This window comes from Brachypodium distachyon, chromosome 2 (assembly GCF_000005505.3).
Source record: "Brachypodium distachyon strain Bd21 chromosome 2, Brachypodium_distachyon_v3.0, whole genome shotgun sequence".
NCBI classification, from domain to species: Eukaryota; Viridiplantae; Streptophyta; class Magnoliopsida; order Poales; family Poaceae; genus Brachypodium; species Brachypodium distachyon.
This window is the reverse complement of record NC_016132.3, coordinates 44,020,530-44,043,601: the sequence shown is the minus strand read 5'-3', so window position 1 is coordinate 44,043,601 and position 23,072 is coordinate 44,020,530. Positions and strand designations below refer to the sequence as shown.

General features: G+C 45.7%; 5 protein-coding genes across 5 annotated transcripts; 3 read left to right on the top strand and 2 right to left on the bottom strand.

Moving 5' to 3' along the window:
- The first annotated feature begins 475 nt into the window (after positions 1–475).
- Positions 476–2,282, top strand: LOC100821096 (hydroquinone glucosyltransferase). The gene has a single exon (XM_010233732.3). The coding sequence runs from the start codon at positions 647–649 to the stop codon at positions 2,114–2,116; it is 1,470 nt and encodes a 489-aa protein (XP_010232034.1). The 5' UTR covers positions 476–646; the 3' UTR covers positions 2,117–2,282.
- Positions 2,283–2,935: 653 nt separating this feature from the next.
- LOC104583303 lies at positions 2,936–3,682 on the bottom strand. Its single transcript, XM_010235161.1, has one exon. It carries the CDS (start codon positions 3,680–3,682, stop codon positions 2,936–2,938), a length of 747 nt encoding a protein of 248 aa, XP_010233463.1.
- A 1,382-nt stretch (positions 3,683–5,064) lies between these two features.
- Positions 5,065–10,304, top strand: LOC100832457 (protein SEH1). Its single transcript, XM_003569328.4, has 8 exons — positions 5,065–5,350; positions 5,875–5,986; positions 6,691–6,791; positions 7,983–8,060; positions 8,223–8,378; positions 8,674–8,786; positions 9,443–9,569; positions 9,897–10,304. Exons 1-8 carry the CDS (start codon positions 5,207–5,209, stop codon positions 10,035–10,037), a joined length of 972 nt encoding a protein of 323 aa, XP_003569376.1. The 5' UTR covers positions 5,065–5,206; the 3' UTR covers positions 10,038–10,304.
- Positions 10,305–11,239: 935 nt separating this feature from the next.
- On the bottom strand, positions 11,240–17,268 carry LOC100832772 (chitinase domain-containing protein 1). Its single transcript, XM_003569329.4, has 8 exons — positions 16,921–17,268; positions 16,725–16,798; positions 13,969–14,049; positions 13,797–13,878; positions 13,531–13,628; positions 13,364–13,451; positions 11,928–12,270; positions 11,240–11,656 (listed from the first exon to the last, which is right to left on the bottom strand). The coding sequence occupies exons 1-8, from the start codon at positions 17,194–17,196 to the stop codon at positions 11,409–11,411; spliced, it is 1,290 nt and encodes a 429-aa protein (XP_003569377.1). The 5' UTR covers positions 17,197–17,268; the 3' UTR covers positions 11,240–11,408.
- Positions 17,269–17,357: 89 nt separating this feature from the next.
- LOC100846907 (polypyrimidine tract-binding protein homolog 1) lies at positions 17,358–22,972 on the top strand. The gene is made up of 11 exons (XM_003566845.4): positions 17,358–17,542; positions 17,628–17,833; positions 18,154–18,363; positions 20,647–20,709; positions 20,836–20,909; positions 20,991–21,086; positions 21,318–21,375; positions 21,453–21,542; positions 21,619–21,700; positions 21,782–21,894; positions 22,065–22,972. Exons 2-11 carry the CDS (start codon positions 17,651–17,653, stop codon positions 22,728–22,730), a joined length of 1,635 nt encoding a protein of 544 aa, XP_003566893.1. The 5' UTR covers positions 17,358–17,542; positions 17,628–17,650; the 3' UTR covers positions 22,731–22,972.
- Positions 22,973–23,072: the final 100 nt, after the last annotated feature.

The window sequence follows — 23,072 nt, the reverse complement described above, 5'->3', positions numbered from 1 at the left end:
GAACCCGGGATGATCCGCGAAGCTAGCGACACGACCGGTTCGACTATTGTACAGCAGTGAGCCAGTGACGCAGCGTCCTGGAAATCTCACCCGGCCGGGACGATCCAATGTGTGGTACGAGTACCATCTCACCATTTTCCGAAGAAAAAGAAAATCTCGCCACATGCCATATGGCCTCCCATCGATTCACAGTATGATTTCGATGCGTCATTTGATCCCTTCGCTAGTTTTGCCTTCACCATTTTCAAGTTATACACGTGGTAAATGAACCGCGACTGTCACAAACAGGCTACTCCGGTCGTGACAGCTGATGTTGTAGCTAGACAGCGACTTCTCTGGAAATTAGGAGAGTACTTGTTAGTAATGAAGCCTAAATTAATTAAACGTACCCACGTGATCAGATTATCTGGGCATGACATGACATGGGACCTGCTGCTAATTTTCTCTTATAAAATCTGACAGCGTGTTCCATTCGGCCCACTAAAAGACCCCAATCAATTGCAACCCCAAAAGTAGCTTACCCGTAATGTTCAGTCCACTTCACTGCACTGCAAGAAGTGCTCATCCCGTTGTAGCAACACACTCTGCAGCATAAAACGTACCACGTTCAGGTGATATACTACTCTCTGCACCGAGCAAGTTTGCCATGGCAACGGCCCGCCCGCACGTCGTCCTGCTCACGAGCCCCGGCGCGGGCCACGTGCTCCCGGTGCTCGAGCTAGCGACGCGCCTGGCCGCGCACCACGGCTTCACGGCCACCATCATCACCTACGCCAGCGTCTCCTCGCACTCCTCGCCGCTGCAGGCCTCCCTCCCGCCGGGCGTCTCCGTGGCCGTGCTCCCAGAGGTTTCCCTCGACGACCTGCCATCCGACGCGCACATCGTCACCCGCATCCTCACCCTCGCCCGCCGCTCGCTCCCGCACCTCCGCGTCCTGCTCCGCTCCTTCCTCGACGACTCCCCCGCGGGTGTATCCGCCTTCCTCACCGACATGCTCTGCCCGGCCGCGCTCGCCGTGGCGGCGGAGCTCGGCGTGCCGCGGAAGTACGTCTTCTACACCTCCGGCCTCATGTCGCTGGCCTCGCTGCTCTACACCCCGGAGCTGGCCAGGACAACCGCCTGCGAGTGCCGCGATCTCCCGGACCCCGTGGTTCTCCCGGGCTGCCCCGTGCCGCTGAAAGGCGCCGACCTCGTCGACCCGCTCCAGAACCGGTCCGACCCGGTCTACCCGCTCATGGTCGGGCTCGGGCTCGACTACCTCCTCGCCGACGGCTTCCTCGTCAACACCTTCGACGCCATGGAGCACGACACGCTGGCTGCGTTCAAGGAGGTCTCTGACAAGGGCCTGTACCCTCCGGCGTACGCGGTCGGCCCGTTCGTCCGGGCGTGCTCCGAGGAGGCTGGCAAGCACGGCTCCATACGGTGGCTGGACGGCCAGCCGGAAGGGTCGGTGCTGTACGTGTGCTTCGGCAGCGGCGGCACGCTGTCCACGGAGCAGACGGCGGAGCTGGCGGCCGGGCTCGAGGCGAGCGGGCAGAGGTTCCTGTGGGTGGTGCAGTTCCCCAGCGACAAGGACCCCAGCGCGGGCTACCTCGGCACGACGGGCGCCGACCAGGGGAACAGCCCGCTGAACTACCTGCCGGAAGGGTTCGTGGAGAGGACGAGCGCCACGGGGCTGGTCGTGCCGCTGTGGGCGCCGCAGGTGGAGGTCCTGAACCACCGGGCCGTGGGAGGCTTCGTGTCCCACTGCGGGTGGAACTCGGCGCTGGAGGCCGCGGCGGCGGGGGTGCCGATGGTGGCGTGGCCGCTGTACGCGGAGCAGAGGATGAACGCGGTGTTGCTGGAGGAGAGGGCCCGGACGGCGCTGCGGCCGCGGACGAGGGAGGCCGGGAGCGTGGTGCCAAGGGACGAGGTGGCGGCCGTCGTGAAGGAGCTGATGGCAGGCGAGAAGGGCGCGGCGGCGAGGGAGAGAGCGGGGCGGCTGCGGGATGGGGCGCAGATGGCGTCGGCGCCCGGCGGGCCGCAGCAGCGCGCTCTCGCGGCAGTCGTCGGCGTGTGGAAGGGCGGCAAGGCGATCGATGATCATCCGGCCGCCGACGGAGCGGGTGCCGTTTGAACTTTGATTTGATTGATGATTTGCGCGTATCTATGTGAGTGTGACGTTCATTTGCTTAGTGTTCTTCGTGGTGACGCGTGTGTCCTGCATATGTTTTTTTTCTCTTTCGTATTTGATATTTTTAAGAGTATAAATATCAAGGATTTGGTATTTCTTCGGATTTGCATATGTTCTCATCTTCTACGAGTCTCATCCACTTCCAACCAGGCGACCGCACATGCTACGTTGAATGTTTTTAAGAGTAAAATATCAAGGATTCTATAAAAGAAATCTAAATGAGTAAGTCTATTTATCAGTCTTAACTCTCTCAAACTCCAGCAGAACTACCAAAAGACCATGTAAAACAATTCAAAATAAACATCACGACGTCTTTTTTGCGGAGAAAGGCAGGAGCTCTCCCATGCAATATTAGGATAAAGAAGAAAGTATATGTACAAGAGACCGAGGTCTCAACACAAGGCAAAGCCAAAAACGAAAGAGAAACCGCCGCCCATCGGAACAAGCACAGTTGACCGATAGGTCAGAGAAAACACCGAACCGACCCAACTATGTTGTCACGGGGGAGAAAGCAAGCTTATGAGAGTCGTCACGGGCCATCATGGCGACGACAAAAGCTGGGGTGGGCACAGCCTGAAAAATACGCCTGTTGCGCTCCTTTCAAATATTCCACATGATGTAAGTAGTCACCCCATTAAAGTCACGTCTTCTGTTCTTGTCGATCGCCTTGAAGGCAGGGATCCACCAAGCAATAGTGTCATTGTAGTCAGAGAGCTTGACTTGTCTAAGGATGTTGAGATCGTAGTGGCCAAGGACAGTATCCTACACCTGGCGAGTGAAGGGGCGACGAAGGAAGATATGCGTCCCGGTCTCATGAGGCTCGGTGCAAAGGGAGCAACCCGGAGTGTGTGACCAGCCCCTAACGGCGAGGTTATCGACGGTGAGAATCTTGTTCTGAGCGAGGAGCCACGCGAAGAACTTACACTTGTTTTTAGCCTTTGCTTTCCAAACAATATTAATGTGTTGGGCGTGGATGGAGCCAAGGAATTGGGCCTTGTACGCCGAGCTAGAGGTGTAGATGCCATCGGACGTCCAACGCCAAGTGATGGAATCAGGGGTGTCAGGGTGCAAGACCACGACCTGAAGCCTCTGCCAAAGGGAGACGAACTCGTCAAGCTGCACCTCGTTGGAGATCTTGCCCCTAAGGGCGTGGATCCAAGCCCCGTCAGTGAGATCATCATGAACAGTGTGGTTCTTCTTCCTTGTGATGACAAAGATGGTAGGAGCGATGACCTTAGAAGCGACACCATCAAGCCAAGAGTCATGCCAGAAGGTGGCCTTACGACCGTTCCCAATATGCACCACAGTGGAGGCGGAGAAGAGGTCACGATCGCACTTGTTCACCGGAGGGGGGGGTACCAACCCACGGCTTGTTCGGGCAAGTCCACTCGAACCAAAGCCAACGCAAACGCAAAGCACGACTGAATCTCTCCAAGTCAGGGACGCCCAAGCCTCCGAGGTTTCTTGGCCTACAAACTTTTGACCAATTGACCAGGCAATGACCACCATTCGCCTCCTCTTTTCCCTTCCAAAGAAACGACCGAGTGATTTTATTCATCTTCTTGATGGCCCACTTGGCAATGGGGAACACCGTAGTGTGGAAGATCGGAATGGCCGAAAGGACCGCCTTGGCTAAGGTAAGCTTGCCAGCTGACGCAAGCATGCCCCCCTTCCACCTCGGCAAGCAAGCCGCAAGTCTATCGATGAGGGGCTGGACATGGATCCGCTTCAACTTGCGAACATGAAGCTGCAGACCCAAGTAACAGCATGGGAAACCCATGCGGCTGCTTGGGAAAGGGAGGAGCAGCCGGTCAAGGTCCAAGTGATCGCAACAGATGGGGTGCACAGAGGACTTTGAGAAGTTCGTAATGAGACCTGAAATCTGACCAAAGGACTCAAGGATGCATTGGGTGGCATACAAGTCCTGAGCGGTGGGGTTGATGAAGATCGCCGCATCATCCGCATAGAGAGAGACTCGAAGCTTTGCCGAGCGCAACGGCAAAGGAGAAAGAACCTGCTGCTGCGAGGCGAGGTGGAAGAGCCGGTACAGAGGATCGATCGCTAGGATGAAGAGCTGGCGTCCCGTGTCAGGTGAGCTGGCGTCGCGTGTCAAGTGAAAACAGGATTTCTGAAAATTTGGACTTCCCGGACCAGATTAGTAAGCGTCTGGCTTAAAATTTGATCAAAAGAAAAGATGATAGGCATCTTTTCAATTTCTGAAAAAAAAATCTGCAATAGATGCATATATTCTTTTTTTTGCGAGAATAGATGCATATATTCGATCTATGTTCCAGGTTCTATTCGACATTAGCACAACATCGAGAGGCATCTGTGTATATTGGCCAATTGCAAACTTTATGGGCACCATGGAAATACACGTAACGCTGTGATGCTGACTATTCAATGTGTGCGTGCAACTAGTAGCTATAACCGCTGCATCTCGATGGCATGCTACTCCTCTTCGGTAGGGTAAGAGCATGTACAATACGGCCAATAGAGCGGGTGCAGGTTGAACCTAATTTGACGGTTTGCTTTGTATCGTATGTGACGTTGGTTTGCTCAATTGCTCTTGCTTAGTGCTCTTTTGTATGTCATATAGTATTCTCTTTCTTATAATTTGATATTTTTAAATGATTCTCCTGAAAATGGGTATTTTATGAAGTTGGACGTCATGCAACTTTTTTTTCACAACTTAAAGTTACTCACAAAATTGCTCGGTTGCACACGATTCGATTTTCCTTGTCATTCAAACAATAGACATTGCTGCCGTATAATTCCAATTCCTGAATTTCTACCCTTCTGTCTTTTTTAGATCAACTTCAAGGTCGCAACGAGCTGCCTTATTTTGTTTTTAAGGAAATGCCCAATTCTCGTCCAGCCTACAGGCCCAGCCAAGTACGTCCAACTGGGCCTCCACGAGTCGCTCCCCAAACACAACCCGGTGCGGGCAAACTACCTCCGGGCAGGCACGCGTTCTAGCCGCCGCCGACGAACACGAGGACTCGGGAGTCCGGAGGGGAAGCGAAGCGAAGAATGGCGGACAGGCAGGTGGCTCAGCTGGGGCCCGGAGCCGCGTGCTGCGGCTGGAACCACTGCGGCCGGCGCCTCGCCGCCGGCGCCGTCGATGGGTCCGTTTCCGTCTACGATTCGCAGCCGTCGCCCTCCTCCAAGTGGCAGGTCCGCTTCCTGCACCACCGTAAAACTGAAACCCTAAACCCCACCACATGGCTGGCACCTGCCCACCGTCTTGTTCTTATGCTTCCGCTCAGGTGGTTTAGTACTGGGATCAGTACTTGGCTGTGCTTTCACATGAACCCGTCCGGATTTAGTGCAAGTTTAGAGATTTTTTTGTAAGTATTCGATTCTGCATACCTAGTACGGCATCACGCGCACATCACATCTATTTAAGATTGCCAGGTCCTTGCTCTGGGATGCGGCAATTTGTTTGCTTTGAATCGAGCATGGGATATGTGAGTATATAATTGATGCACCAAGCTAGCAATATATCTTTGGAATGCTTCTCTTTGTGCAAGATCAGAGTTCTGATGTAGAATTGAAACTTACTGGAAAGTATGCTGGAGATGGAGTACCATGGGCGTCGGAACAACATTTATCTGTGTTAACCATTGCATCTTCCTTTTTTTTTTGTTACTGAGTGCGAGCGTGCTACTTGTTTTCAAATGTGATCATTCTTGGATCAGGCCCATGAGTGTGCCATTGTGAATGTTGTATGGCTTCCTCCGGAGTACGGAGATGCTATAGCTTGTGTCTGTGCTGATGGGACACTGTCTTTGTGGGAGGAGGTTGCTGAAGGTCAGTTGTTCTTGTTCTCTTTAATGTTTGTTTATGTTCTTTTATGTTTCTATCTTGCAGTTTCATGATGGAGAGAGTTGTGCTGTTATTAGCTTTTGTTACACTTGGAAGTCTGAACGGGCTTATGCATTGTTTGAGAATGAATTTGGAGACCATCCGTAGACCATTGATCTTGATCTGGTTGCTTCTCCATCTACATAACTAGCTCAAGGTGCCCATCAAATATACATGGTTGATATAGTGTGGCTCATTTAGTACTGACAAGTGACAGTTGAGTAGATTTAAAGAACTTCAGTGACAATATTGTTTGATACATCACAACCCAATTTTAGAACTGTAAGAAGAATTTTTAACTAGAATTTGCAGCCCAGTACAACTTAGCATGGAATACTAACTGACCTTAATGCAACTTTAGGGACTCTTTGGATCTCGAACATTTAAAAGTTAAATTAACAAAATTGGAATTGTAACCAATGAGAACAAATAAAATCAGTTATGTTAAACATAATCATGCATACAAGCTTTAAGGTTGATTGCCTTTGTTGGCTCGACTTCTTATATATGAAATCTGCATTCTGCTCCATTTATATTTATAAGAATACAGGTAAATATGTAGTACACTTGTCATTGTTGTACTGCACTCCTTTTTTTAGTGATGGGACCTACTAGAAAAGACACCTAATAAGTATTTTTTCAACTGACAGATGATCAACTTCCAACCTGGAGGAAATGTAAAGTCTTCGAGGGTGGCAATTCCCACATACTAAATGTACAGTTTGGTCTACTGCTGTCAAGCCTGAAAATGGTGAGTCCTAACACCTGATTTGTGAACCGACTGTCCCATTTCAATCCTCACATGCATATTTGTAACTCTATTTCGAACATCGTTTAAATTTCAGTACAAGCCACTTCTTTTGAATTTATTTGCTTTGGTGAAAGGCGTGCCCCTGTTTCAGTTACTGAACATCGAAACTAGGAAACTGAGTACAGTAGATGGTTACATGTAGGGGTGAAAACGGAGCGAAAATGGGCAGAACTGAGTGCTAATATTTGTTTCCTCATTTTTTTTAGTGGAGGTGAAAATGATAGAGTCCTAGAAACGAATATGGAAGAAGATACTGCCGAAATGGATACAGAGTGAATACAGTCGGACACGGATACAAAAGTGAATATTTGCTGGAACAGAAAACCCCTTTAAATCATGTAAAAACACATCACGAACCCAACAAACCAGTTCAATTGCCAAGATGACTACAAATATGATTTTTGTGGCGCAGAAACACCCACGCCACCGTGCGAATGAAGAAGCATGTGCTGGGGTCAGGCATGGTCGCATGGAGGTGGAGCCGTGGAGGATGGTTCCATGAGAGGTTGATGGTGACCGGCGGTGCTGTGAAGGTGTGGAAATGCGAGGGCCAAACCGCCAAGAGGTTGCGAAGTACAAGGGATTCAGGAGACAGGGAGAGGGATTATGTTTATACTTTATAGTGGGTTGATGTGGATGGCTGGATGGGGCTTGGATAGGGCCGAATGTCTATAGGTTGTTCGATTGGGCTTTGTACAGGCTAAATTTCTATATTTATGGAAACTGAAAATTCTGAATCTGAGGGTGTTCTGCTGGAAATTGACCTTCCGTTTCCATTTCTGTTTCTGTTAGAAAATTCCATTTCCGTTCCACACAATTCTTGTTATGTTTCTGTACTTTCACTCCGTTTCTGTTTTTCCCCAATATCAGAAGTGTCTGCTCCATTTTCAGTGCTACTTAAATGGAGTACTCTCTACAGCTCCCAAACCAGAAAAAAACACAATAAAGAAAGTCAACACCTAAACGTGGCAAATGCTATGAACAAAGTTTAAGCAGAACAAAAATTGAGAAATAGTAACTACAAAACACTCATCTCAGCAAGCCAGCAATGAAAGCTTTCACATTGTTGTTAACTCTTCATGTAGTGCATGTGCATCACTAATTATTAGTAACTCTTGCTGGTCTTCATAGGTTACTGCATACTCAGATGGCCAAGTGAAGGTCTACGAGCTCTTGGATTCATTGGAATTAGACAAGTGGCAGCTTCAGGTTCATCCAAATTTGGTCCACATTTCTCAACGTTCTCAATAATTCTATTTTAGTTCCTTTCTACTGCAGTGGAATACATGTTTATCCAAATTAGCAAACTCATTATTCCTTGTTGGTCTTCTGGAAAAAAAGGAGTAATTCGGATTCCTAACATACTGTCAGGCAGAGTTCCAGAACATTACTGATCCTGTTTCCAGAAATGGGAAGCCAGAATGTGTTTCTGCATCAATTGCGTGGAGTCCAAGAAGAGGCGAAGGCCAGCAGGCTAGTTTTGTTATTGGTTTCAATTCAGACTCTCCACATTTTAACTCTTGCAAGGTTTGTGCACAGTTTTCCTTGTTTGCCATACATTCATTATGAAGTCTAGAAACTTCTGCAACGTCATCCCAGCAATAATCTGTTCTTATACTATCTCACTTTTGAGAACATTAAAATAAGAACGTGTTATTAGGGTGATCACTGTGGATTGAGTCTACAAAAGGAACTTGAACCCTTGCTTGATGAAGCTTTGTTTTTGCGGTGATGAGCAACACCAGCCAGCTCTGTGTTTTTCCTACTTCATAGACTGGTATTTGTCTATGGCAATATTCTGAATTAATGAAATGGTTAACAGATTTGGGAGTTTGAGGAAGCTCACCAGCGCTGGCTTCCGCTTATTGAGCTTGGTTCATCGGAGGATAAGGGAGATAGAGTACATGCTGTAGCATGGGCTCCTAACATTGGCAGGTTAGTGCTCCATCTTGAGAAAGCATGACAAGCCTTTGCAATGTGTATCACATTTGGAATATTTGATATTCACTGTTGATAAGCATCTTGTATTTCTAACTGACTGTACCAAAGAAGACTTAATATTAGAAAAAATAACTGGTCGGGTGACTGTTTAATGCTTGAGCCACTGGTGATGTTCAAGTTGTTTTTCTGCTGTAAAATTGCACCAAGTGAATGGAACATATAAGTACAGTTTGATATCTCATCTAATTATAGACTACCTTTCTTATTAGTTTGGCCAGCCATTTTTTTCAGTCCTTGTTGATCATGGTTAACATATTATGTTTTTGTCTTAGACTTGCTCCATTTAGTTTAGTTTACATATTGTCCTATGATTTATCACATTACACTAGCAATCAGGGAACAGGCAAATGGGTAGATTGTGTTCAACATGATTGCTAGACTAAGGCTGAAAGCAGACCTAAGGCTTGTGGATGGTTGGGTGGTCTTGGGATGGGCTTGTTAAAGAGTATGGCAATTGGGTAGATCATCATCTCTCCGTGCTCATATCCGAGTATTTTTTTTTTGTCATTTGTGGTTCTTTGTTTTGTCCAAGCAGTTTGTTGTTTTGCCGTACTACGTGATTCTAATAATTTCCATGTACTATATTTCAGACCATATGAGATCATAGCAGTCGCAACCTGCAAAGGAATTTACATCTGGCATGCAGGCTTCAACCCTGAAGCTGATCGTGGACTGTCAACAGAGAATGTTGCTGTACTTCCCGGCCATGATGGGGAGGTATGAGATGACAAATTTAATTTCTGTCTTGGAATTGCGTTTCTTGTATTATCATATCCTTTCTGGAGAATATGGTATTTATAATATCTGAAACTGCATAGTTGACAAATCTTCTGATAGTGGAACAACGCTAGTATAACCGTTGCATGTGTCAAGGAGAAAACAAACAACTAAAACTCTATACTAGTAGTGGCTTGTTTCCCTTGTAGTTCTTCCATCCTCACTCATCAGTTGGGATAAGTATCACCATGTTAAGCTGTTCTCTATGATTATTATTCAGTGCATTTGCACTTCACATCCTATTGCTCACGTCCGAGATCCGACTAGGTATGGCAACTGGAATGGGACATGGGCGGGATGACGCTTGCATCGACTGGAGGTGATGGCATGGTTAAGCTATGGCAGGCTAACTTAAATGGAGTTTGGCATGAGCAGGCCGTGCTCGACTGCAATGGGTCACGTGACTAAGGCCTGCCGAAGATAGGAACTATGGTTGTTGCTATCATTCATAACTCCTGTAAGGGTTCTTTCTGTTGTGTTGTGTGGAAGGTACATGGCTCTAACCTATCAAAGTCAGATTGATGATGCAAGTGTTCTTGATTCCTTTCACAAATCTCAAGTATGAGCATGATGTAACTGTTTCTTATCCTCATCTGATTGATGATGTAACTCTTGTCATAGCTCATGTGATGGAAAACTCACCAATAATCTGATGTGACCATTTTAGTGATTAAACTCGCCAATAATCTGATGCTATTTATCCACAGCAGGATATTACTCTCAACTCTCGAAACTATTTATTCCTCCTTGTGGTCACAAAACTAGCAGTGAATAAAAGAACTGCTACATGGTGATTGCTGAGTTGCTAGCTGAAAGCCCTGTACAAAAGTTTGATGATGCCCTCGTAATTCTTTGACCTCCATGTCAGATTGCACTGCTACTATATTGACGTCAAGTAGGATAGCTATGAATTTTGTCAAATTGTACAGTCAATAAAACTTGAGACTTCTATTGTGACGAAACCTCTTCAAAGGACTGGCAGATCCATAATGTTCCTATTGATTTATATAGGAGACTAACCTATTTTACAAGAAAAACTAGGCCAAAAAACTAAACAAGAGCTTGGTTGACGGACAACCGTGCAAAACTATAACAATGGGAAGACCATCTAGCCAAACTATGCCAGGAGCATGTCACCTCCACAGCACTTCTCCTAGAGACTAGCCCGCTGCCCGCCGGTAAGCACCATGCTGGCAGCGACGCCCGCACCGAGCCGACCACCTCCCTGCCACCGCCATGGACAGTCCAAAGGGCCGGCAGATCCAAGGAGCGCACGTCACTAACTCACTACCACTGCCATTACGCTCACCCTAGGAACAGTCGACAGCTCCAACACGCCAGCCACGGTGGTCGCCGTGCTACCGTGCACGGCCCTCGCCTGAGCCATTCAGGTGCTGACGCCTACCTTAGGCTTCGTTTGGTTGCAACAATACCGGTGGGGATTGGCAGGGACTGTTGAGATTTTAGTTCAAATCCCTGCCAATCCTCGATTTAGCTCAAATCCCTGCCAATCCTCAATTTTAGCTCAAATCCCTGCCAATCCTCTAACCGAACAAGCCCTTAGTGGTAGCCAGGCCAAGGAGCACTAGGAAACTGATTCAGCTGTTCAATAAAAGGGAAAGCTTCATGTGTCATTTATCGCAAAGTTTCCAGGAAGGTGTGATCCACTATAAGATAATAAAGTTCAACTGTTAAAAGAATAAACAATGTACACAATGTATACAGCAGTAGTTGTTTGACTGATACTCCTACTTCAAAACAGTTGCACATGAGATGCATCTACAGAATATCGAAAAAATAGTCCAAACCTTGCCCAATCTCCCATATTGAAAGCCCTGTCCCCCATTCTCTAGCCTCATCCAAACGTACAGAAAGTGACATTGCTGTAGGATAAAATACAGCATGTCTCGCACCTTCATCCGAATAGATGAAAAAATGCTCTGAACTTTTCTCGTCCCACTGCAAAGATGGCTTGTACTTCTCAAGTAAATGAATGAAATCTCTTCCAGTAATAGCGCTACCACCACCTGTATACACACATTCATAAGAAACATATCTTCTCAAATTCATGTCGAACATAAACTATAAGCAAGTATCATAATGTATCGAGCAATTAAAAAATGTGCCATACCAATGGTACATCATGCCCGTATAATGTCACAGTACATGTCAGTCATGTCAAATTTCAAGCAAACATGATGCAAAAGAAACATGGGTGGACTATCTGTTTCATATGGCTACATAGAAATGTTCTTCGTTCGTTTCAATAGCGAGGATGTGAAAATCAGGCATATATACCTTTAGAAAGTACGAAGTCATTCCCATAAAAATTAATTCCAAGGAATATCATATGAGAAGCTGAATCCTTGGCTGGGAGAAGTGTTGTTAAAGACTGACGTATCCACTTCAGAGGTGCACTGGGGCCAGGGTTTTGTGGTCCAGAGAAGTCGTATGTCATCAGAGAAAAACCATCTACTGAGTCAGCCAACTGCACGAGATCTTCTGGTCCAAAGTCTTGTTTGTTTAGCCCTTGCATTCGCGGAGCTGGGATAACATAAATGAATTCCAAATGGTTCCTGGTACTCGATTTCAAACGGGTGGAATGCAAAGTATCCCCCAGCTTCTTAACGAATTGAAGTGCCTGCGCCATGCAGCAAAAAAGTATACGAGGTATAAATGAACAAATAGAACAACAATGACAACAACGACAATAATAACATAGCAGTATAAAAGCCTCCCACCCCTCTAAGAATGTACGTTATACAGAATTACAGATAATACAAGAATGATGACAGGAAGCAGCTAACCCCACCAAGCCACCATGGCATTCCCCTTGTGGTCTTTTTGTTCTGTTTGCTGCAATTGTACTATGGATTCTAATGTAATCAAAGGCTTGCTCTGATCTATACCAGCTGCAGTATTCCCTTGGTACCATATTCAGCCTTTTTGTTCTGTTGCTGCAATTGGACTGCAGGTTGTAAAGTAATCAAATGCTTGCTCTGACCTATACCAGCTGTACTATTCCCTTGGTACCATACTTTTTACCATGTTACATTGTACAGTTGTCATGTTTTTTTAGTCAGATTGCCTTGTAATCCCTTTGAATTGGTGCCTTAAACACAAAGGGCTTCCTTGGTTGCCAAAGATGGACCCTGGGGATAAGACATGTTTGGCTACCTTCATATTCCAACTACGGAACTTAGGGTAATTACAATCTCCTTTAGTGATCTTAGGGTGCACGCTAGGATTGGGATAGGGATATCAGGTGGGATATGTTCAGGTAAGACAGGCGTGGCAAGCCAGCACGACCGGTGGTCTCGAGCTGGATTCCCCGTGGCAACCTGATTAGGAATTTAATAAAAGTTTGCAACAAAGCTGGTGTTCCCTCATTTACTAAATGCATGAGATTTTAGCATTTAGTATGGAAACTATAAGGCATGTGCACTAGCAGTTTGTGAGATACAAGAGGATGCCAACTGTCCAATGTTCCAAAGGTCAAGACAAGCTAAATCAACAGGGAATTTTGGTAACATAATCATAGAGGTATTTACAGATTAGTTTGTTCAACTAACTTTGTAAAGTAATGATTCAATAATGATAAAAGGATGCAAACCATATAAATGACAAGACTCTGCAAATGCATGGAGCCAGGGACTGACATTGAGATGGTCAAGCAAAAAATCTTCATTAGAATAATACTAGAGGTTACTGAGGTATGATGGAAAATCAATTACCAGGTGACGTAGCTCTGGATCATCTAGCACACCATAGGCAGCCCATCTTGACCAAGATTCTAGCACAACACCATCATACCCCTTATCTCTATTCACATTCAGTCAGGTATGAAAATAACAATCATGATATCCTATATCTAAAAAGATGCAACAATACATGTAATAACCTGCATTCGCTCACTATTAAATCAATGGCTTTGTTCCTTGACTTCTTTTTCAATAGTAAAACACCAGGGAATGCTTCTAGGACAACTCTTGGCACTACCTAAAGAACAAGGATAGGAAAAAAAAATACAAAAATTACCATACTGAGTAAACAATAAGAAAATGTTGTTAGTCTATGTTATACTTATACACGTGCATGCACAGATTGGAGAGAATGAGTCAATTACATGTGGAACACCATAGGAAGCAAGACAGATAGATGGTTTACCAAAGATACGCCACCCTGAAGTTCAGAGACCCATCCGGCATCATAATTGTGCTGTCCTTCCAAAACTAGCTTATCCCCATCACTGAAGAAAGTAAACGTTACACATACAGCTTGACAAAAAATGATACTTGGACATTGCATACTGGGATGGAAGCCATGCCATAACAGGTACCTCTTCAAGTCATACCACACTGGTGATACATGAGTAAGCTTCGTGCTGAACAACTTTGCCATGTCATAACCTTTAGAGTTCCTGCGTCACAAACCAGCACTCATTATGCACTCAGCACAGAGATTCACTACACCATGTGTATATGAGTGACTACTTGTCAAGAAATATCAGGCTAATTGAGGTTTATGGCACAAAGGTTATTTCTAAATTACAATTATCCATTCTAGTTGTTTCAACTATATATGCAGACCCAGATCTGTACTGCTTACAAAAGTAAGTCCCAAAACCTTACATTTCACATATTAGATTGGAGATCCGACCTTAGCCATTTCTCTCTCAAGAAGAGGTTCTGATATCAATGCTTGATCATCTCCCTTTTCACACTACAAGATCAGGATGGCAATGGGGCAGGTCTGGACGGCAGACCACATCTATATCCATATCCATCTCTCCACCCATCATCCATCCATGAAACTATCAATGGAGCCAAAATGATGTCCATATCCATATCCACCAGATATCCGGGTATCCGTGGAGACCCATGGAGCAAAAAATGCCTTAAAACATAAAATGTCGATGTGCGATGGGGTCGAGGGAGTTGACGGGGGAGGAGTGGCTGCTGGGAGGGGTGGGGTAGGGAGAGTAAGGGTTAGGGTTGATGGGTGACAACTTATATTTATATGTCATATGAATGATTAATGGCCCCATATCTCAGTAATTTTTATTTCCTTAAATAACTGGATATCCATGGATCAACTCAACTATCCGTGCCCGCTCTGAGAGTTGGCGGGTATCCATTCGTGAAAATCCATGGAGCGAAACCGCGCTCCATACCCACGCTCCATGGGCGAAATATCCGTGGACATCCGCTTCTAGGGTATCCATTGCCATCTGAGTAGGAGATCCCACCTTAGCCTATATGGACTCCCATTTCATACTCCCAGGAGTATGAAATCCCACCCTTGGTGGATACGGTAAACAGATGAGGTATGGTTGGATATACCTGCTAGCAGCGTATATACCACGTAAACAAACAAAAACATAAAAAAAAAATGAAAACTTCCTTCAAAGATCGTTGTTCATTGGAGGTATGTGGGTACGAGTATTGCTTTCGTAGCATTGAACCATGTGACTGTTGATTTCATTAATGAAATCGGGAGCTGGTGCTCCTTCATCTAAAAAAAAGTTGAAGAAACTATGGGAAAATGTGAAACCTCAAGAATTCACAGATCTTTGAAGGAAGTTTCCTCATACTTCGTCTTGGCCACATTATTGAATGGATTTCCTCATACGGTATACCAAAAAGGCAAAAGCTGTCTTCGCTTCTAGTATAATGGCAAACGATTCATTATCAACTTTGCTTAGAAGGCAAGCTCCAAACTGCCTGTTCACTTTAATTAACTTGAGCTCTAGGATGCCTACAAACACTTTCACCGATAGGATACTTTTTCTTCTTTTCAAAATATTATTATTACTCAGTGCTGCCCTCGTGCTTAATAAATGGCGTCACAAGAGGGCCATCAAAAAGACGTGCTGATATATTATCTGCATTGTGCTGCCCTCGTGGTTAATAAATGGCATGCTGATATATTGTCTTCTGCTCAAACCAGAAATTGATATATCATTATATTGTTACTCAGTGCTGCCCTCGTGGTTAATAAATGACGTCACAAGAGGGCTGTCAAAAATACGACAGGCGACAATCCCATGAGCATAAAATAATAACTAGATACCAATCGAGAAATGTAGTGAACATAATTAAAGATTTTGACAAGAAGAAAAATGATCTTGTCCGTGAACATTCACAAGCAACATAAAGCTCAAATTAAGTAAAGTGAACAAGCAGTTTGGAGCTTAGATTTTGAGCAAAGTTGATCACAAATCATGTGCCATTATATCAGAAGAAAACAAAGTGATTCACTTCTCTTTGAAGGGGGTAGTTAACACAGTTTTTGGTAACACCATGCATGGGGAACCCATTGAAGCATGCACCCAAGGCGAAGTATAAAGGAATAAGAGAATTCTTCATGAAAACTTTGAGGTTTCACATTTTTCTAAGATTACTATTCAATTGTTGGAGACGATTCTACGAAAGCATTACTCATACCCACTTACCTCCAATGATCAGCTATATTTCAAGGCTGTTCAGAGTATGTAAGCAGAGTCCTGTATGTTACTATTCTTCACATTTTTCTAAGATTACTATTCAATTGTTCGGAGTATGCTCCACGCATGTTCTAATTACCTCCATGAGTAATTAGGCTGCCGCAAATTTGAAATCAAGACTACTGTTTCTTTGAACAAAAATACATTTGCTTTGGAACTTAAAAATAATCTGAATAATTTTGACTGCAACTTGTAGCATGGTGTGGATCTTGGTCTTGTTAGTGAACAGATATGATAGCAGAAAGTATATATCCGCACATGCTAACAGCTTATTGGATCGAAATTGACACCGTCCACTTGGACCAATTTGAGCCCTTCCTAGAATATCTGAAGCTATGGTTCTCTACTGCTGCAGTCAATAAATTTCTTTTGATCTAGCCTATAGGCAGAAAATAGTACTAAGCAATTCGCTACCAATATTGGCCACACACTAGTCATTCACGCGTTACCCTCGAGTTAAGTGCCTAACTTAAATTCTCGTCCCGTTCCAGAGGAAGAGAAATCACATAGTTTGTGGGTGTGATGGTGCAGGATAGCACTCATGGAGGTAATTAGAACATGCGTGGAGCTGACTCGAAGAAATGACGCACCAGGGGGTCACGTAGGCGAGGACTGGGTTGGGGAAGTGGCGGCGCGACCGGTTCTCCGAGACCCTACCGTGCTCCTGCAGCGGCGCAACGGCACCAGGCAGTCCGAAAACAAAGCACCGCGTCAGTGGCGACGAGCTCTAGCACTTGAAAGCCACACAGCTAGAGCTCGGATCGAGCGAGAGGAGGAGGTCCTTACGGCGAGGATCTCGCGGGAGGAGATTTCGAGCTTGACGAGACCGCGCTCATAAATGGAGAGCGGCGTCGTCTGCGGCGCCTCGGGATGGGGAGGGGATCGAGAGAGGTGCCCGGTGAAGTGAAGTGTGGCGAGGATGAGGAGAAGCAGGAGAGGCGCGATGAAGGCGACGCGGAGGCGGGGGCTCGAGCTCGACGATGAATCGCGTGGCCCGCTCGGGTGGGAGGGTGTCGGTGATGGGTCTCGACGATTCCGGCGATCCCGCCTCCGGGGCGGCATCTCTCCGGCAGTGGCAGGGGAAAGACGACGAACTGACGAAGCGAGTCAGCGAGCATGTTGATGTGGGTTTATCTCGCGATGTGTTTTGCACCGTCGGATTGATGCCTTAAGTTGCAGCCCGATGGCTTTAGCGGTTTAGCCCAACACACTGAAGGACTAGACCAGCCCAGCCCAATTCCTTCAATCCTCTTCTCAGGAGCCAGACACGAAACCCTAGGGCCTAGGCAGGGCCCCCTAAAAAAACGAAACCCTAGGCAGGGGGCTTCAAACCGTCTTCCTCCGCTCCGACCTCTCGCCCTTGCCCCGTCTCAGACGGGAACCGCAGCCGTCGCCCGCTTCTCTTAAGGTCAGATTCCTACCTTGATACGGATTGTGTGCGATCGGATTTTACTGTGAATTCCGTCCTAACCGAATCTGTTCAACGCGATAAGTGCGGCGCGAGTTGGGAGTGGGGATGGCTTCCGGCGGGAATCCGCAGTTCCGGTACACTCAGCCGCCGTCGAAGGTGATCCATGTGAGGAACCTGCCGTGGGAGTGCACTGACGAGGAGCTCGCCGAACTGGGGAGCCCATTCGGCAAGGTGGTCAACACCAAGTGCAACGTCGGTGCCAACCGGAACCAGGCGTTCATCGAATTTGTGAGTACCAGTTCCATACTCTATTCCATGCTCGTCGGGGGTCATCAAATTCGTGATTGATTGATGTGCTACTTTCGTTTCCTGTTGTAAATCGTTCTAGATTCTAGCACAAGAATTAGCATGTGTGGTGAAATGACCAAAATTGACCTTATTTATTATGTCTTGGCACTAGCGCAAGGAATACCCTGTTGTTGCCATGTTCTTCATTAACTAAATTAGTGCAAACTGGATGGAAAATGTCTAGAATTTGTATCGAGAGTCTAAACCTATAAATGATGAGAAGCGAAAAATGAAAACAACTGTTGCTTGTTGTGTTGCAGGCTGACCAAAATCAGGCGATTGCTATGATATCTTATTATGCATCGTCAGCGGAGCCAGCACAGGTAAGAGGCAAAAATGTGTACCTTCAGTACTCCAATAGACAGGAGATTGTCAACAGCAAGAGTACGGGGGATGCTGCTGGCAATGTTTTGCTGGTAACGATGGAGGGTGTTCTGCCTGATGCCGTGAGCATCGACGTTCTACACTTGGTAAGGATGTTGAGAATTTTAGCATGTTTCTGTTGTTTACTCCATCTGATGTTGTCTGCAGGAATAATTTGAATTCTCAGGACTGTCTTAGTAACTTTTAGTCCATTTGTTCCATGGTCCAAATGGATTAGCAGGCCGTCACGGAGTATCATGGCTGGCTACTGCATCAGGAACACATGTGTGTGTTTGTTTCCTATCCCTTACTCATCACTGTCCTTCCCCCTTCCCTTCAACTATATCTCCCTCTAGGATGTTAGCATCCACTCCCTCTCCCTCCCCATCTCCTTCTTCCCCCCCCCTCCCTCCCTCCCTCCCTCCCTCCCTCATGTTTGTCGGCTACATCATAGTTAGTGGCATAAAAATCGGTTTATTTGTTGTCCCAATTAAAACTGCATAAAGCATTTTTCTTAATGTAATGTTTCCTCTTTTGAGGAAATTGCACTGGCGGTCCATTAAATTGGCAGGTGAGGACACTCTAGTCCAACAACTTGAAAGCACTGCATGTGAACCCCTAAACTTGGCAGATGGGAACACATTGGGTCCAAAACGCATTTCACAGCTTAATTCTGCTGACATGGCGTCCGGAAACTATGGAGGGGGGTTTTAGTTTGTTTTTTTGGCAGATTCCCCATGAAGACCTGTTCCTTCTCTCCTGCGGTCCATGCCTCATACCATCTCAATTCCCCGCCCGAGCCCTCCCAATTCCCCATTTCAACCAAATCCCTAATTATAGCTCCCCTGCGACATCCTCTGGTACGCTGACCGCGGTGGAATTGTCGGTGCTAGGAGCCCTCGAGATTAGCGCCGCGCTCGAGGACGGAGCTGTGCGTGCTCCATGGGTGCTCTGTGAGGGCGTGACGCAAGCTGTATACGTTGGCTGCGGGAGCGCACATGTATATGTGTCATCCTCCGCCGACGGCAAGACGCTGGTGGTGGACGAGCTTAATTGTCTCCGCAGGAAGCCTGTTCGTGGTGCCGCGGTTCACCGTTGTGTGCGTTGCCGCGACTGGAGTAACGGCGTGGAGTGGGTCTCGCGGGTCAAGAGCTCCAAATACGTGTGCTAAATTTGGGGAGCCAAGGACGTGGAGACAGTGTGCGCTGAATATTGTTGGTTATGTGAGTGATAAGAAGAGAAAGATTGAGAGGAGATTTGGAAAAGTTCCCAGATAAAAGGTTGCCATAAAAGCTTGCCAATACCCTCTCCAAAGTTTCCTGAAAGCCATGTGGCAGCAACCTCAGCAGAATTAAGCTGTGAAACGTTTTTTGGACCCAAAATGTTCCTGCCCCGCCAAGTTTAGGGGTACAAATGCAGTGTTTTCAAGTTGTTGGACTAAAGTGTTCCCACCTGCCAAGCTAACGGACCATCAATGCAATTTCCTCATAGTTATTTACATCATGCTGTAATGATGTCGCAGCAACTCGGAGATTTAGCCTTTCATATGGTCATCATACTTATGTGTGACTAGTAGATCAAAAGGTTAAAGAAGTGCAGGAACTGAAGCCTATTCAACATCCAATCTGTTATATTTTTTAAATCCCATCCCATAGTCATCCTCATTCATCACTTTTGGTCAAATTGTTTGGCTTGCACGAATGCTTCTAGCAATCTTTAGGCTATGTCTGAAGTGAGTGACACCTGTATGATCACTGTTAAAGTGAGATTCAAGATTTGTCTGGAGCAGTTCATAAACATGTTTGAACAGTATGTTCACTTACCGCTGGGAAGACATGCCTAAAAGTAGCTTTCAGTTGTTGGGACCTTGGTGACCTGAACTCATAGTTCTCTTTTTTGGCGCGTTACTGGAATATCAATGCTTTGGAGGTTCACTGCTGTTGAACTCCTTCTTTTGAAAACCATCTTTCCGTCATAACTGCTAACAAATGCAAAGTATTGACTCTGGTCCGTAACATGGGGACAACTTGTGTGGTTATAATTGTTTCTGAAGATATATGTTTAGTTGATATCCTTTGTGTGTATAGTTAGCTCTATAAAAGGTCTCCGTTTAATGAAATGACTAGCAAAACCTGAAAACTTGTTTGAGACTCTTCCCTGTATCATGGCTATTTTTATTAGTGAGGAATCTACCTTGTGTTCTACTATTCTCTACTTCTGTTCATACTCTATGATCAAGATTTGGTGGTACTTTTCATTCAGATACTACTGGGCGTTGTTGCTTCTCTTCCCTTTTAAGCTCATTTTTCTTTCCAGTTATCTAAATGCATGCATTTGATTTTACTATATTATGCGCTTGCCATATTAACAACCCGAATTTGTTTGCCCAGGTATTTTCTGCATTTGGATATGTTCACAAGATTGCTACCTTTGAGAAGGCATCTGGTTATCAGGTGATGGTTTTACTTTCGCTCATTCCCTTCCAATCTCACATGCTGTCTTGTCTCTCTAAGAGCAGTAGCATGATGGCCTTCTCTGTCGATTTTATTTGATTTTGTGTTTGCTTTTCTGTCTTGTAGGCACTGATACAGTTCTCTGATGCTGAGACTGCATCTTCTGCAAAAGCTGCTCTGGATGGCAGATGCATTCCTAGGTAGTGTTCTCAAGCTATATATGTTTCTATTTCTCCTTTACTCTATTGCAAGGCTGATGGATAATTATGCTTGTACTGCAGCTACTTGCTTCCAGACCTGGATGGGGCTTGCACTTTAAGAATAAATTATTCAGCACACTCTGTTCTGAATGTCAAGTTTCAGAGTCACAGGAGTAGGTAAGAATTGCCCTATTGATCAGCTGAACTATTTTTGCTGGTCTTGATGCTTGATGAATGAATTCATCATGTTCGCCCATCACTTTCTGTCATAAGAACATGGGCAAAAGTAATCGTTTATCTCAGGTTTACTTCATAAAATCACACTCCTATTTAACTTTTTTTTTAATATTTCCTCCTTTTGCCCTTCAAAGATATTCCCCACTTAAATCTTGTTACTGTTTCCTTTAGGGACTATACTAACCCATACCTTCCTCTTGCGCCTTCTGCTATTGATGGATCTGGACTGGTAACACTTCTAAGCTCTGTGCATATATATGCTTCTGTTCTGTTCTTATTGCTAACATAGCAGTTTGGTTTTGCCAGGATGGGAAGAAACAGGAGGCAGAGAGCAATGTTCTGCTTGCATCAGTTGAGAATATGCAGTATATTGTTACGATAGATGCTCTTCATGAGGTAGTGTGTTAACCACTGTTAAGTCATCATATGTAGTTATGTACACAGTTTGCACCAACCATTAGTTATCCTGCAGGTCTTTTCTGCTTTTGGGTTTGTACACAAGATTGCTATCTTTGAGAAGAACTCTGGTTTCCATGCACTAATCCAGTATCCAGGTAAAAAAACAAATATGCAGCTACACAAAACTCAAAGCTCTTGGTGTGCTACAAGTCCAAGCTTTTACGCTTTTCTTGTAGATATTCAAACTGCAGTTAAAGCAAGAGAAGCATTAGAAGGACACAGCATATATGAAGGCGGATATTGCAAGCTTCACCTCACATTTTCACGCCATACTGATCTTAATGTCAGGGTAATCTTCACTACTTCCTCACTGTATCTAAATTTGATATAACAGGTGTACCATCACACTGGAGAATAAAGATTAGGATGCACCAAGCAAATTGCTGCTGACTGACATATGTCAGATTGTTGGTGATGTTTCGAATAACTCATGTACTGATGGTGTGTATATGCTTTCAGATCAACAATGAGCGTGGTCGAGATTACACTGGAGGGAGCAGTGCTCCGGCTAACTATGAACCTTCCATTCTTGGTCCTCAGCCAACACTTCCTGTTGGTGCTGTTGCACCACCATACAGCAGTGCTTCTCCTGCAGCCACTGGAGCAGTAGTGCCACCAGGGACTACAACTATTCTGGCAACACCATCCCCTCGACCCTTCCATCCTTCCGGTGAGCCACACCCACAATCTGCAGGTGGACCACAACAGTATCCCAACCAGGGAATCCTACAAGGCGCCCTTGGTGTTCCTCCACAGATCCCTGGCTATGGTGCCCCAGAGTTTCCCCAAGGCCCATCTCAAGCTCAAATGGCACATCATTCAGGCCAAGGAAGTCAACAGATGCCAAATCATCAGCTGCCTCAAGGAATGCCGTTCCCTGGCCATGGAGGGCAGCAGCTACATCCAGGTCCTCAAATGATGCAAGCTCCAGGTTATAGAGGCCCGCCGTTTCCACAAGGTCCTATGCAACCGATGCCGCAGTTTCCGGTATACGGCAACCAGCAGTTTCCGGTATACGGCAACCAGCAGTTTCCTCCTGGTTCTGGACCGCAGATGATGGGCTTTCCAGGACAGGGAGGCCAGTATCCTCCATTTGGTAGGCCGCTTCATCCGTATAACCGTTAGCTGATTTGCCTGTGCAATTTAGATATACATGTAAGGATGTGCCTTCTCTGCCTCAATTTTCTTGTGGGTTCTGACTTCGAGGTTGTATGTTGTGGAACTTTCAGTGCTGTGGCAAAAACATGTCGAGGGTTCATTATCATTCTGTAGTAAAATACTGCGGGTATGAGCATTATTTCATTCCCATTGGAAAAGAAGGATATTGGCTGAAATTGAATGTCATTGCGGTGAAAACCTTTTATGTTTGTCTAAAGAGGAACCTATTTTATGGGACATGTGAGGTCCTCCCATCATTCCACAACTTTGTTCCAATAGAAAGTGGCAACTATTTTATGGGACATGGGA

Excerpts from the sequence above, each read along its gene's own strand:
- LOC104583303 (XM_010235161.1), bottom strand. The coding sequence starts at position 3,682 with ATGGTGGTCATTGCCTGGTCAATTGGTCAAAAGTTTGTAGGCCAAGAA.
- LOC100821096 (XM_010233732.3), top strand. The coding sequence starts at position 647 with ATGGCAACGGCCCGCCCGCACGTCGTCCTGCTCACGAGCCCCGGCGCG.
- LOC100846907 (XM_003566845.4), top strand. The coding sequence starts at position 17,651 with ATGGCTTCCGGCGGGAATCCGCAGTTCCGGTACACTCAGCCGCCGTCG. Across the intron at positions 21,376-21,452 it reads CTATTGATGGATCTGGACTG|GATGGGAAGAAACAGGAGGC; the intron begins GTAACACTTCTA and ends TGGTTTTGCCAG. Across the intron at positions 21,701-21,781 it reads TGCACTAATCCAGTATCCAG|ATATTCAAACTGCAGTTAAA; the intron begins GTAAAAAAACAA and ends CTTTTCTTGTAG.
- LOC100832772 (XM_003569329.4), bottom strand. The coding sequence starts at position 17,196 with ATGCCGCCCCGGAGGCGGGATCGCCGGAATCGTCGAGACCCATCACCG. Across the intron at positions 13,452-13,530 it reads TTAATAGTGAGCGAATGCAG|AGATAAGGGGTATGATGGTG; the intron begins GTTATTACATGT and ends GAATGTGAATAG. Across the intron at positions 12,271-13,363 it reads ATCCAGAGCTACGTCACCTG|GCACTTCAATTCGTTAAGAA; the intron begins GTAATTGATTTT and ends TGCATGGCGCAG.
- LOC100832457 (XM_003569328.4), top strand. The coding sequence starts at position 5,207 with ATGGCGGACAGGCAGGTGGCTCAGCTGGGGCCCGGAGCCGCGTGCTGC. Across the intron at positions 6,792-7,982 it reads TGCTGTCAAGCCTGAAAATG|GTTACTGCATACTCAGATGG; the intron begins GTGAGTCCTAAC and ends TGGTCTTCATAG. Across the intron at positions 8,787-9,442 it reads TGGGCTCCTAACATTGGCAG|ACCATATGAGATCATAGCAG; the intron begins GTTAGTGCTCCA and ends ACTATATTTCAG.